The sequence below is a fragment of the Pollicipes pollicipes genome, unplaced genomic scaffold (assembly GCF_011947565.3).
Source record: "Pollicipes pollicipes isolate AB1234 unplaced genomic scaffold, Ppol_2.1 Scaffold_4378;HRSCAF=5154_pilon_pilon_pilon, whole genome shotgun sequence".
Classification (NCBI taxonomy): Eukaryota; Metazoa; Arthropoda; class Thecostraca; order Pollicipedomorpha; family Pollicipedidae; genus Pollicipes; species Pollicipes pollicipes.
Window position 1 is genome coordinate 11,219 of NW_023596480.1, and position 11,954 is coordinate 23,172.

The 11,954-nt window shown below is 46.9% G+C and overlaps 3 protein-coding genes across 3 annotated transcripts; all 3 read right to left on the reverse strand.

Annotated features, from left to right (window-relative positions):
* Nucleotides 1-1,907: 1,907 nt before the first annotated feature.
* Nucleotides 1,908-3,726, reverse strand: LOC119097780 (uncharacterized). The gene is made up of 2 exons (XM_037220752.1): nt 3,700-3,726; nt 1,908-3,281 (listed from the first exon to the last, which is right to left on the reverse strand). Exons 1-2 carry the CDS (start codon nt 3,707-3,709, stop codon nt 2,935-2,937), a joined length of 357 nt encoding a protein of 118 aa, XP_037076647.1. The 5' UTR covers nt 3,710-3,726; the 3' UTR covers nt 1,908-2,934.
* Nucleotides 3,727-3,841: 115 nt separating this feature from the next.
* Nucleotides 3,842-7,113, reverse strand: LOC119097778 (uncharacterized). The gene is made up of 6 exons (XM_037220750.1): nt 7,019-7,113; nt 6,193-6,328; nt 5,693-5,884; nt 5,090-5,227; nt 4,425-4,556; nt 3,842-3,904 (listed from the first exon to the last, which is right to left on the reverse strand). The coding sequence occupies exons 1-6, from the start codon at nt 7,111-7,113 to the stop codon at nt 3,842-3,844; spliced, it is 756 nt and encodes a 251-aa protein (XP_037076645.1).
* Nucleotides 7,114-7,237: 124 nt separating this feature from the next.
* LOC119097779 (uncharacterized) lies at nt 7,238-11,556 on the reverse strand (the record flags this gene model as incomplete). The annotated part of the gene is made up of 4 exons (XM_037220751.1): nt 7,238-7,888; nt 8,382-8,576; nt 9,257-9,526; nt 11,526-11,556. Coding segments are annotated over 4 exons (746 nt in total), but the record flags the coding sequence as incomplete, so codon positions are not given.
* Nucleotides 11,557-11,954: the final 398 nt, after the last annotated feature.

Genomic DNA, 11,954 nt, shown 5'->3' on the forward strand with positions numbered 1-11,954 from the left:
AAGAATGACGCACTGAAAGAACAGTTAGCAGATATAACAGTTGTCTTATCTGGAGCGGTCTATGCCACTCCGTATCAGCCGCTGCCACTTAAAAGCACACTGATGATTATAAGCATGTTGATTGCATCCTATGTGATGGTTGCTTCAATCTCATGAAATCTGGCACCTCCCTTTTAACTAGTACAGCTAAGATTTTTCGATGAATTGTTAATTTTGTCTCGGATGAGATAAATTTGGACCGTGATCATCAGTGCAGATAATACACACGCAAACCTAAACGCATTTAATCACTTCGTTGATTAACAAAACAACTTTGTGGTCCCGTAGTTAGCAAATGCTTTCTTAACCAGTGATCTCCAGTGCGCGGAAGCTAAGCCCAGTTTTTCCTAGCGTTGTGCAGCACGTTTGTTCCGAATTAAAGAGTCAGTATTCCATCAGTCACGATTTCTGTGGTTGCGCTTGGTAAATCATGTGTTGCTATTTTGTTTTACACGTATGATTTCACTCTGGATTATCACTTCAGCGCATGATTTTTGTGACGGGCAAACTAATGAAATGTTCCCGTTTTGCTAGTGCCCTAAATCCAGCATTGGCTCGTGCCCTTTGCCCGCTAACGTAGCTCGGCACGAATTGCGCGGAGTTGTAGATGACGCCACCTACGGTGGTGGCGCTAACTACGGTGGTGCTGCCGCCTTCAGGTGACGCTGCCTACAGATCGGGTCCGTTGGGGCAATGCCGTCAAAGCGCAAAAAGCGGTTCTTTCTCGTGGCGATGCGCTTGGCAGCGTGACTAACGGCGCAGGGGACACAATGTACTCGCTCCCCCCCCCCCCCCTGCCTCTGACACTGAAACTTGATATTGTTTCACCTTTTTAACACGAAGGTCATGAGAGGAACCTGGAACTTTGACCTGAGTGACTTAACGTACAGGTCAACACACCTCGCAAGTCTGGTATCTCTAGCTGTCTAAGTTCCCGAGATCTCAGGGGGCGCTCAAAATGACCACCCACCCGAGCGAAGGGTATGTAGCCGGCTACCAGGGCGCGTGTGAAGGCGGAGACGCCTTGGGCAATGCTTCGGTCATTTAGTTTACGCTTGGTTTCCTCTATTCCCCCAGCCCCAGGCCCCTGCCGTTTGAACTGTTCATCCTTATCGACCACAGCTTCGGCCACGGTCGCCGTCACCTGCTCATTAACAGAATTCAGGAGGTTTCCCTGCATCACCGCGTCGATCACCGCTCTCTTGATGGCCTTGTCCATCCTAATGAAAGTCACTTGTCAGTCACCAGTCAGTGGTGGGTCGCGGACCCTCTCGCCGGTTTTGGCCGGTCACTCCCTCAGCGTATAAGGGGATCAAGCGGGAGGAAGGAGCACGTAACGTGCGATCCGACCGGGGCGATGGTCACAGGTAGCCTGATGCCATTTGCCATGGCGCAAACATTCCGTAGTCACATACATGAGTGCCTACTACTTGTTTCTTTTGAATTGTTCGCATTTTTCCTCACGCTCAGACATCTGGTCGCAACGATATGTGCACGTTCAAAATGAAATAAGTACTTAACCGGCAAAGGCGCTGAAGACATGTGATTTCTGGCCAACGAAGTTTACCGAGCCTGCGCCACCGCTCGTAATGCGAGTTGTGAGGCCCCGCACGTGCCAGTAATTTCGCCATGCACGACTCTTGCTTGTTGAAAATTACCGAAGCCCGACGTAATTCTTTCAGGAATTCATGTAAAAAATAATGGAGAGCAATCCGTGCTGACGCGCCGCATCATAGGTCATGGGCAATGTCGGTGCTGTCTCACTGCTTATAAAAGAGGGCCTTCAGTGTATTGAAATCCGCCTTGCATTCATCTCAGGAAAAATGACATTGATTTATTAGTATATTGCGCACGCATATACACATGGTTACACATCTTGCAGGGCTTCGTGCCATATGACGCACGTAAAGCCCGAAGTCGCTCCTTTGTAAAACTGCGTTACCAACGGCACGTGGTACCTACCACCGACAAATGTACATGTACAAGATACAATTATCGGCAAAAATGAAGGCACAAGACTTTACAACATATCACAGCTATGCAAGTAATTGCCCATGAAGACCTAAGGCACAGCAAGGAACACATTTCAACGCCTAAACAATTGACCATACATCACTGATGAGCCTTCCCACAGCCAAGGGCAAAATCACTCGCAACATATCACTCATATCATACACATGAATGTAGACATGGCACATACGCATACTTCTAAAGCTCGTATTACATACAAAACTGATGGCACATAAAATTATCACATACAACTGTAGGGGCCTGAGAAACAGGATGATCACGTTACATCTGCAATCACCAATTGCCTATCTACCGCCGATAAATGTAGATAAACAGGACACAATTATCGGCGTTAGTGAAGGCACAAAACTTGAAAACATATCACAGGTATGTAAGCAATAGCCCATGATAACCTAGCAATGAACACATTCCAATGCCTGAGCATAGATATGAACAAAGCAATGGACACATTTCAATGCCTTAACAATTGACGAAATATCACTGATGAGCTTTCGCACAGCCACCACTGCATGCCAGGTACGAAATCACTCGTCACATATCACTCTTGATACAAACAAATGTACAGGTGGCACATGCACATATTTCTCAAGCCGGCATGACATAAACAACCGATGGCACAGAAAACTATCACATACAAATGAAGGCACCTGAGAAACAGCATCATGACGTTATGTCTGCAAGCACCGACTGCCTGGGATAAAAGGCGTCAATACAGCGTGACAAATCACAGAAAAATGCCATGGGTTACAAGCAAACAAAACACCTGCACACAAATATGCATATATGTACAGCCATGCAGAGTAACTGAGGCAGCTAAGGTATTCAGAAAACCCCTGTGATTTTCCGCACAATTCAACGCACCCATCAGTGGTCCACCGGGCCACCGTCACCGGCCACGGCAACATCATCAGTGTCCTCCTCATCATCTGAGTCCTCGGGAAGGATCTCTGGCCAAACGCCCATCCACACTGCAGGACGTGCCCGTCTCCATTCTTCCTCTTCATCCTCGACGTCGTCTTCCCAGTCGCTGTCGCTGCCATCTATCAGAGACTCCACGAAGCTCGTTTTGGACTCATGCTCACGCCGCGGCTCGGGGAAGAGAATGGCCAGCGGAGCGATCGGCTCGTACCGCTCCCCGTCAAACCGGGTGAAGAAGCGTCCCACTTCCTGATGATCGATAGGCTGGGGATCTGGGGCCAGTTGCAGCTCCTCTGCAATGATACATCCACTTCTGTTAGTGGCAGACAGAAGGGGCGCTCTACACAAGAATGGGTGCAAGATATATTGCAAGTTGCTGTGATTTGTAGACAGCCTAACAATATTTTTTCAACAGCAGCTAGGGGCGTGAGCTGCACCACGTAGTGCAACGTCCAGTTTGGCTGTGTAATGTAGAAATATTGGAACTCATGAAATAGCAATGAATACGAATCAGAGCAGATATTCCGAAAGCTGCCATGCAGACATCATCAATGGTCAACTCAACATAGCACCTTCGTGGTGTACATAAAGCTGGTCCAATGCACCCAACCAAAATATGCCAGCGCTCTGCTCGTAACTGACATACTGGTGGGATGTCAGTGTAATGTACTCCAAATCGGTGCACAACATTTACTCGGGGAGCCTGCTCACCTTCAGCCATGTATCCGAAACGGTCACCCTCCATCAGCAAGTTGTAGACAGGTTGCTTTTCTCCCCGCTGAAGTCCGGAGCAGACGCGACTATGTGCTATCCAGTCCTGCAAACACCACCAACCCCGAGTCAACACAATAACTCACACCACGTGGCCGTCGTAGGAGATGAGAGCGAGGGGAAACTGTGAGGCTCCGTGGAAATGCTGGTAAGGAACTTTCACGTGTCAAGTGACATACGTAGCAAAATGGTACGCTTACATGCCCATCACTAATGCACCGATTTCTACTACCAATCAAGAAGGGGAAAAACCCAGAATGAAAGAATGACACAAATGCAACATGCCTGTATGAAACAGAAAGACATATTTGTGATACGGCGATGGCATGCATTGAAAACAAATTATGTGAATGGCGGACAGGACATTGTAAAACCATAATTGACCATATTAGATACTTTAAACCCCAACATGCTGAAGACATTCTATATCCCCTCTTTCAAAAAAGATCACTGTTGGCAAAATAAGGATAGCACTTGTCACACAAATAAATATTTACCAGGCCTTCAGCGACTGCCTTTCTGTGGAAGAAGTGACAAACAACAAAAAAGTCGAGTTGACTTCTCAGGCTTTGCCACGTAACTAGATCAATTCCTTAAAAAAACAGTACAAATGGGGTCAGACATGGACTGGCCTGATCCTGTCACTCCATTTAAACCGCTCGTACCTGTGAGGCCTCGTAGTATGATGAGCACCCGTACACCACTGCCAGGCGCTCGTCGCCGTACGTGACGACGTCACCGACGCCGAACTGCCTCGGATAGTCGCCCGCTGCTCGGTCCGCCGCGCGGAGGCTCACCTGCAACACCGATGAAAATACTGACGGCGTTGCACACAACCGCGGGAGATGATTGAGCGGCATGGTATAACATGAGTAGCGCGACACAAAACATAATTGAAAAGAAATGAGCTGCGATGGCAGTACCGAGCATCAGCCAAACCAGGAACAACAAGAAGGGAAAATAGGGCATCCACAAATCCTTGAAGCAAAAAGCTCACACGCACAAAACGACGTAACATTAGCACATCTGCATCACACTTTTATGCCGATGATGCCTAGACATGGGATTAAACATGCTCGACAACGGAATTTAGCCAGCGGCAATTAGCATTCAGCATTTTAACGTGCGTTTGCAAAAACACGTACACGTAACTGACCACCATGCATGCATAACATAACATGACACACAACAGCACCACGGAATCCAACTGCACCTCTCACACGCGTACGCACAGGCACGCTTCCGCATTACGTTGGTGAAAAGCTACAAAAAGCTACAGGAGTAACTTCACGCATTGGCAATTTCATCAAATCCAGTTTATTATTATTACCAGTTCCTGGACTATGGCCTCTTGTTCATCCAGGGAGCGCGTCAGCCGGTTATACATCCTCTTGAAGTGCTTCATGAGTACTTCCAAGCCACGCCTCTCGTTCTCCGCCAGTAACACGCCGTTAGCCTCGACGAATTGCTGCGGACGGAAGGCAGTGAAAATAAGGTCGCATCAGATTCCATCATTGTATCGCCACGTATTTTTTTTCTGACACAATTTCGGACGCAACGAACAGCCCTTGACTGCGAGCCATGTACGAATTCGATACTCCCGTGACCCAAAGATGAGGCCAGAACGTCACCTTGCAGACGTCCGATCACATCTACATCTAAAACAATTATTAGGCATATAAAAGAGAACCAGACGTGTACTTCCGACAACGGTTGAAAACAACTGCCAAATGCCACGAAAATGCGACACCGCTGTGCCATCGCTGCCCACCTCAGCACCGCCTGATGAATGAAATCGACGAAGACGATTGGTCGAAGCCGAGGCTTTCTAGACGACTACACATCGCACACATGCTGCGTTAAGCGATTCATGTATGCTTCTTAGATTGTACGTGCTGAATTTTAAGGTCCAGCGTCATTAAACACCACTGACCTGCAGCAGGCGGCGTGCGTACATCGGTCTGGAGCGAGCAACAGCGGACATCAGGTCGTCGAGCGCAGCCATGTCCAGGCGGCAGTCGCTGCGAGCCCAGCAGGCCAGTGTCTCAAACGAGACCAGGTCGAAGCCAGTCCCTGGCCGGCGGGCTTCCGGATGGGTGGCGCCATTGATCAGGCGGCCCAGCAGCTGCCGAAAACAATGCATCACGTGAGACAAAGAGGGACATCGTATTGGCACTACAGCACACTGAAGAGTGTACACACAGCAGGACTTATCACTAGCTTGTAGCGGGCCTGCTGGTACTCACAGATTCATATAAGAACAAAACACCCTGAACCTTAGACTCTGGTGCTTTCTTTGCAAAGTTCCTTTGCCAAAGGCAGCCATATAACTACTCGTCAAACAAAACGGCAGATTTTTCAACAAAAAATCCACGTACTCTATATAACAGGGCCTGTGCTCCCAGAATTTGCAACATCAGATGCATCACGTACCCCTGCTCTGGGAAAGGGTTCCAGCATCTGAAGGTCCATGTCCGGATGTACAGCATTCAACTCCTCCAACACCTGCTCTCTGGATAGCTGCATGCCGCGACGGACAACGTCGATGAACAGGTACTCTTCACTGTCCCTGCGTGAGGAGCAGCACGTCAAGACATCGTGCACAATGAACTGCATGCATTTATGCACGCATTACGTCAATTGCAATACATCAATGCGCAACAGACAACTTCAGTCACAAAGAAACAGGCACAAAAGCACATTAATAAAAAGGTAAACAAGACAAGACCAAACAAGACAAACACAGTCGGTGCGAAATTGTTGCATTTGCACAAGATGACAACACATCATGCATCAATACGATTGGCTTGATACAACATGGATGCTATATTTAGGAAATGAATATCTATTTTTAAGGAAATAATGAATGTCATTACCCACAAATCATACGTAACACCACGTCACTATTTTGGTCTCCTTCCTCCGTACCGTAGTTACCAATTGCTCTAAAGAAAATGTTATAGGACCAAATATAACGGGGAATTTGAAACTTTTAACGAACAGAGAAGTGATGCACTTACCAGAGCTGATTTCAAGAATAAATGGCTTTGTTGAAAGAAACAAACACATCAAAAGGCAGGCCTGATCATGAAAAATGCATCAAAGTCTTTGGCATCAAGTAATTACAAAAACTGGTGAATAGATGCACGCCGTGAAAGCAGGAACACCCAAAAAGACGTGACTTGAGCAGCCAGTCTGTCTATTTAGCGTCAATGGTGCCAGAGGACCCATTCCCCATGACCCTTACCACAATGCTTACGTTCGGTGCCAGCAGATCATCGAGCTATGCGGGAACTGCACATTGTGGAGGTTGACACCCAGCATGCCAGCTACCGAGGAGTAGACCGTCCCCATTACAGTCGGCGTCCCGGAGCCGGCACAGTGGAGGTGGCGACGAAGGTTGAGCACCTGAAAAAGGAAACAGCAAGCCATTTAATGCATTGTTCTGGAGGCAACAGTAGTAACCTGCACACAAGAGCAAACGGCCCATCACACCATTCAGTCATAGAGCGAGTAATATACTACAAAACGGAGATCACACTTGCTGAAATCAAACATCGCCTATTAGTAACGACCTCATTGACGAGCATTTTATCATGACTACCATGGTCAGTCGTCAAAGTCAGCAATTTTCACGGAGACTCTGGATTCTAGACTGTGCAGACATCGCAACAGGGTGTTCGGTGTTAAGCCATCTGACAGGAGGCGCATAATGAACCTTACGACGAACGGGCGAAAACGCATGATCCACAGTATGCTTCGCAGTTCACAGCCCCGCACGGAAAACACCATCAGGCAAAACAGGTCAGAAAGAGAAGTCTGCGCTTGTCCTGTGTGTGATTTCACCTACTCCAACGTCCAGGAAACATTGATGAATATTTAATGCAGTACACTCACCAGTGTGTTCAGCTCGGCAGCCGGTGCGTACGCCGGCTCTTCATCCTTCATCAGGGCAAGCTGGTCATACAGTACAATGTTCAGCACGTCCAGGAGCATCAGTGTCTGGTCGTCCGTCCACAGCGAAGGTCCGAACGGGTTCTTTTTGCACGTATCCCAGGCGGCGGCCGGGTGCTCCGGGAGCTTCCGACGAAGCTCGTCCAAAACCAGGCCGGCGACCTTCATGTAGCAGCTGTAAAAACCACGCCATGTCAACGCTCGCATGTACGCATGAAAGGTCGTCTTTGTTCACGGGGGAAGGGGAGGATGGAGACGAATGTTGCAAAGCTAAGACTGTATCCAGATTTGAGATTAGTGCCTTGTATCCCGTTCCTCTGGCGAAAACCACGATCACACTGGCATACTAAGTTTGACCTAGCTATTTGCTACACCATGCGTCAAGTCCTGTTGATGCTCCTGTAGTAAAAACACAGCGCAGAGTGGCATTTGACTAGAGGGCGACAACATTGAAAATGCCATAACCACAGGTAACAGACGCCTGCAGTCAGCTATCATCGGCACAGATAAACACAGAAAAGGGCTGTGAGATTAGTTGTGTACTTGTGCCAATCAGGAAGAGCTACATACACATTAGAAACACAGTCGAGCTGGCAAAACACTGTTCGTGCCAAACTTTCAATTTCCGCATGGAGATCGAGCATCTGGTAAGGAGATGAAAGACTCACGCCTTAAGACTGGACTCTCGGTTGTTGGTTTGCTCCGGAACCATCCAGAGGCTCATCAGATAAAACGCTTCGGGCACGTTCACATGCTGCGCTGGGCGCTGCATGTACTCCCGGAACATGGGCAGCAGCACGACGTCTCGCTGGATCTCGCGGAACAGCATCCGCGCATAGTAGCGCAGAGACAGGTCATCATCCCTGCCAAAAAAAGCTCGAATTACACATATGCCTAACACAGCATCTGTCCACTCCGGAGACCAGTTGTGATGTCGGAGGCTTATATATAAGTCAATGAGTAAAACTTTTTGAGCGAATAGTTTGGTTTGGTGTTCAGATTACTTAGGCGATACCAAAGCATATGAAAAGTGCATGCAGGTAGTGCTGGAGAATAAACCAAGGTACTGGACAGAACAGCCTGGTACGTACGATACTGGCAAGCTGCTGAGATACGATAACAGAAGGCAACCCTAGAGGAAGACGGGGTAATGACACTGGAGTGAAAAATTGATCCAGTCTTGGTTCTGTCCCACAAAATGTCAGGGATAAGATTGCCATTCCAAACTAAGAGGAAAGCGGGACAGAGCGACAAGAGACACTGGCACGCTCCTTGAGAAATGGCCACCGTTTCTCAATATGGCCCAACTGTCAGAAGTATGAGAAGCTACGTAGTTCAAGACAAAAAATTTAGAGAAATGAATACTTCAGACTGTGGGTGATCTACACCATCAGCGTTCAGACGGCAAAGGGCACGTGAAGGATGATACGAAGGACATAACACGTGCAGTACCTATGTGACTAAGAATTCATGGTTAAAAAATTGCATTCAGCTGAGCAAACTGCATGCCACCAGACCACCCGAAAAATGTGATCCAACTTACGGACAGTGTTGGCGGGGATAGATGACCTCCAGGAGGGCATCCCGATTAAACAGGGTACCATGGACGGGCACCAGCTTGCGGAACTCTTCCATGGCGGGGTCCGGCAGGCAGTGGACTGAGTAGCATCTGTCGGCCATCTTGGCTAGGGCCATGCGCAGGTGGTGGCCAGCCGAGGCGCGGAACCTCGCAGTACGCCGCCAGCTGCGGCCGCACCGCTCAAACACGCGCAGCAGGGCAGGCCGGCACGAGGGCTGCAACAAGCGCGGGTACCTGCGAAACAAGAAACAAGGTCACGACTGAGGCAAATCGGCACGATGGGAGGTCTCTTGGGTGGAAGACGTGCCTAAATATCACGCCTAGCTCAATAATCTTGGTCAAAACATTGGGCACAGCGAGCGTGATTGAATCAATGACATCTTCAGTCAGCATATGCAATGAAACGTGACGCACACCACCACCCACACCGCATTTTCCTCACCATAACCATCACTGCAGCTGGTTATTAGCAAGATGATCAGCATCTTTATATTTCTCGAGACATTTGTTTCTACTTGGATAGGGCTGAATAAAGTAGATGCCCATAAATCAACAGTTGTTTGAAGCAAAGAAATTCCAATTTTTGGTTGTGATGTGAAAAAAGATGGGTTGCTTTTGACCACTTTTGATTATCATATCAAATATAGCTGAGTTTCTTTTAGTAGTGCAGCTGTCCACTACTGGTGTCATGCATCAGTTCTTTTGTGGTGTGCTATTGTTACAAGACCAATGTGAAGTTCGTTTAATATGCTCATCACCATTTGAGAGATGGAAATCAAGGATTGGTGGAAAATTATGTGGATCAACAGAATGAAGATCCAATAACAACTGTTGGTTGTCCATGAACCATTGACCTAGACAACCTCAGTTATTTGCATTTATCACTATAAAGTATATCACTGTATGGTTTACAAGATGTTATAATACCATCATTGAATTAGCCAACAGCTGCCTATTTTCTAGCACTAGGCTCCATCCCCTGCAGCACTGGTTTGTGAACCTGTCAAAACTAGCTTGCATAAAATGTCACAGGGTATAGTTTAGCACTACAATAAATTAGAAGAACACTTGATATCCTACAGTCAAAATTTCAGACATTTATCAATACATGACATTTGCATGCAATATACGTTTACATGCATAATTCAAGCAACAAATGACATTTATCAATACCTTCCACTATTTGTGTATGGTTGAATGGAAAAGACAGCATAAGAGCCTTTTAAAAGACAGTAGCAGCAACAAGACACTAATAAATTTTTTAGGTGGAGCATCTTTTACTGAAGCCATCACCAACACTCTTCATCCTTTGTTCAAAATGCCATCCCTGTTACTGGCATTGGTTGCATAAAGGAAAGGTTTTGCTTATTGAGATAATTTAGCATATGAATGAAATTTGGAATGCATGCATGCATTTGGAATGAAACATCATCATGAAACCCTTCCCATCTAAGCAGAATAGGATTGCAATGCCAGGTAAAATTCAACAAAAGATGTTCCAAATGAGGGTTCATGAGGATGATTTGCAATGAAAGCTTTGATCAGCTGTCTGCCCTCCTTTGTCATTTGACAAATGGACTTTACCACACACTTATCAGCTGCACTGCATTTCCAGAACCCAAATCAAGGTCTGCACAGTGCTCTAACAAACAATATGTGCTACACCCAAATTCCATGTTGCATGTGAGCTTTACAGGTAGTAAGTGCAAAACATACTTCTCCCTGATATTATAATTTTGCCTTCAGAAATCATCATCCCAATCAAAACACTATAGGCATTGATCAGGCCACGTGCAAAAAAAAAACATTATGGATTGACACTTTAGGTCAGTTTGACTTGTGTATAGCCTAGCATTCAATTCCTTCTAAAATGGCCAACACATCTCTTCAGAAACAACTTAGCCATTACTGCACAGCAGAAGCCAAAAAAAGTATGGAAGTTGACATACATTTGTCAGTAATTGCATCACAGAACCAGTCAGCTGAGCGTAATGAGGGTACACTCTTCGCAACTGCTGGGTGAATCACTGCAGTAGTTGGCACTGTCTTAAGTCAAAAATATGCATCCATGGGTACATACAGACATCTAAGGTGTACATTTACCAAATTTGTCTGATTGCATTCCATCTTGCAATAATTTTTAGATGTCAGCTGTAGCAAAAGACTGAAAGATCACAGCCAGTGGCAAAATTCATCTTTCCAGCAATCTGACATCCTAAGAGCAGGAACTCACCTGGACTCAAATCCAAACTTCCATACTTTCTCTGAAGTATGGACATCAAAGCCTCTTGCACACTTGTGACACAGAAGCAAGATCTTCTACGTGCAGGAAACACAAGATGTGTTCCAAAATTTCCGTTGGCAGGGAAAGCAGGGATGTGTCTGCATTCTGCTCCATTGAGCCAACGCAGTTCTTCTCGTTCGAAAACTCGTAGCATCCATCAGCAGCATTCAACAATCGCGTGCGTGTTTCAAATATCAATAGTAGATTCCAAGCTCAGCAGATTCAGCGCCTTGCACGGATAAAAACATACACGATCGGAGCGCGGAATAGAAACGGAAGTCAAATGCGGCGGGTTAACGGTTCGAGAACTGCGGCACGTTACGGTCGGGCCGTTCAAACTTCCAATGAGAAGCGGGGATTTGAAACCATGCCGTGTGG

Coding starts and splice junctions, on each gene's coding strand:
- LOC119097778 (XM_037220750.1), bottom strand. CDS start 7,113: ATGGGGACGGTCTACTCCTCGGTAGCTGGCATGCTGGGTGTCAACCTC. Junction 5,885..6,192: donor AACCCTTTCCCAGAGCAGGG/GTACGTGATGCA, acceptor TGTTTTCGGCAG/CTGCTGGGCCGCCTGATCAA. Junction 4,557..5,089: donor AGGCCATAGTCCAGGAACTG/GTAATAATAATA, acceptor TCGGTGTTGCAG/GTGAGCCTCCGCGCGGCGGA.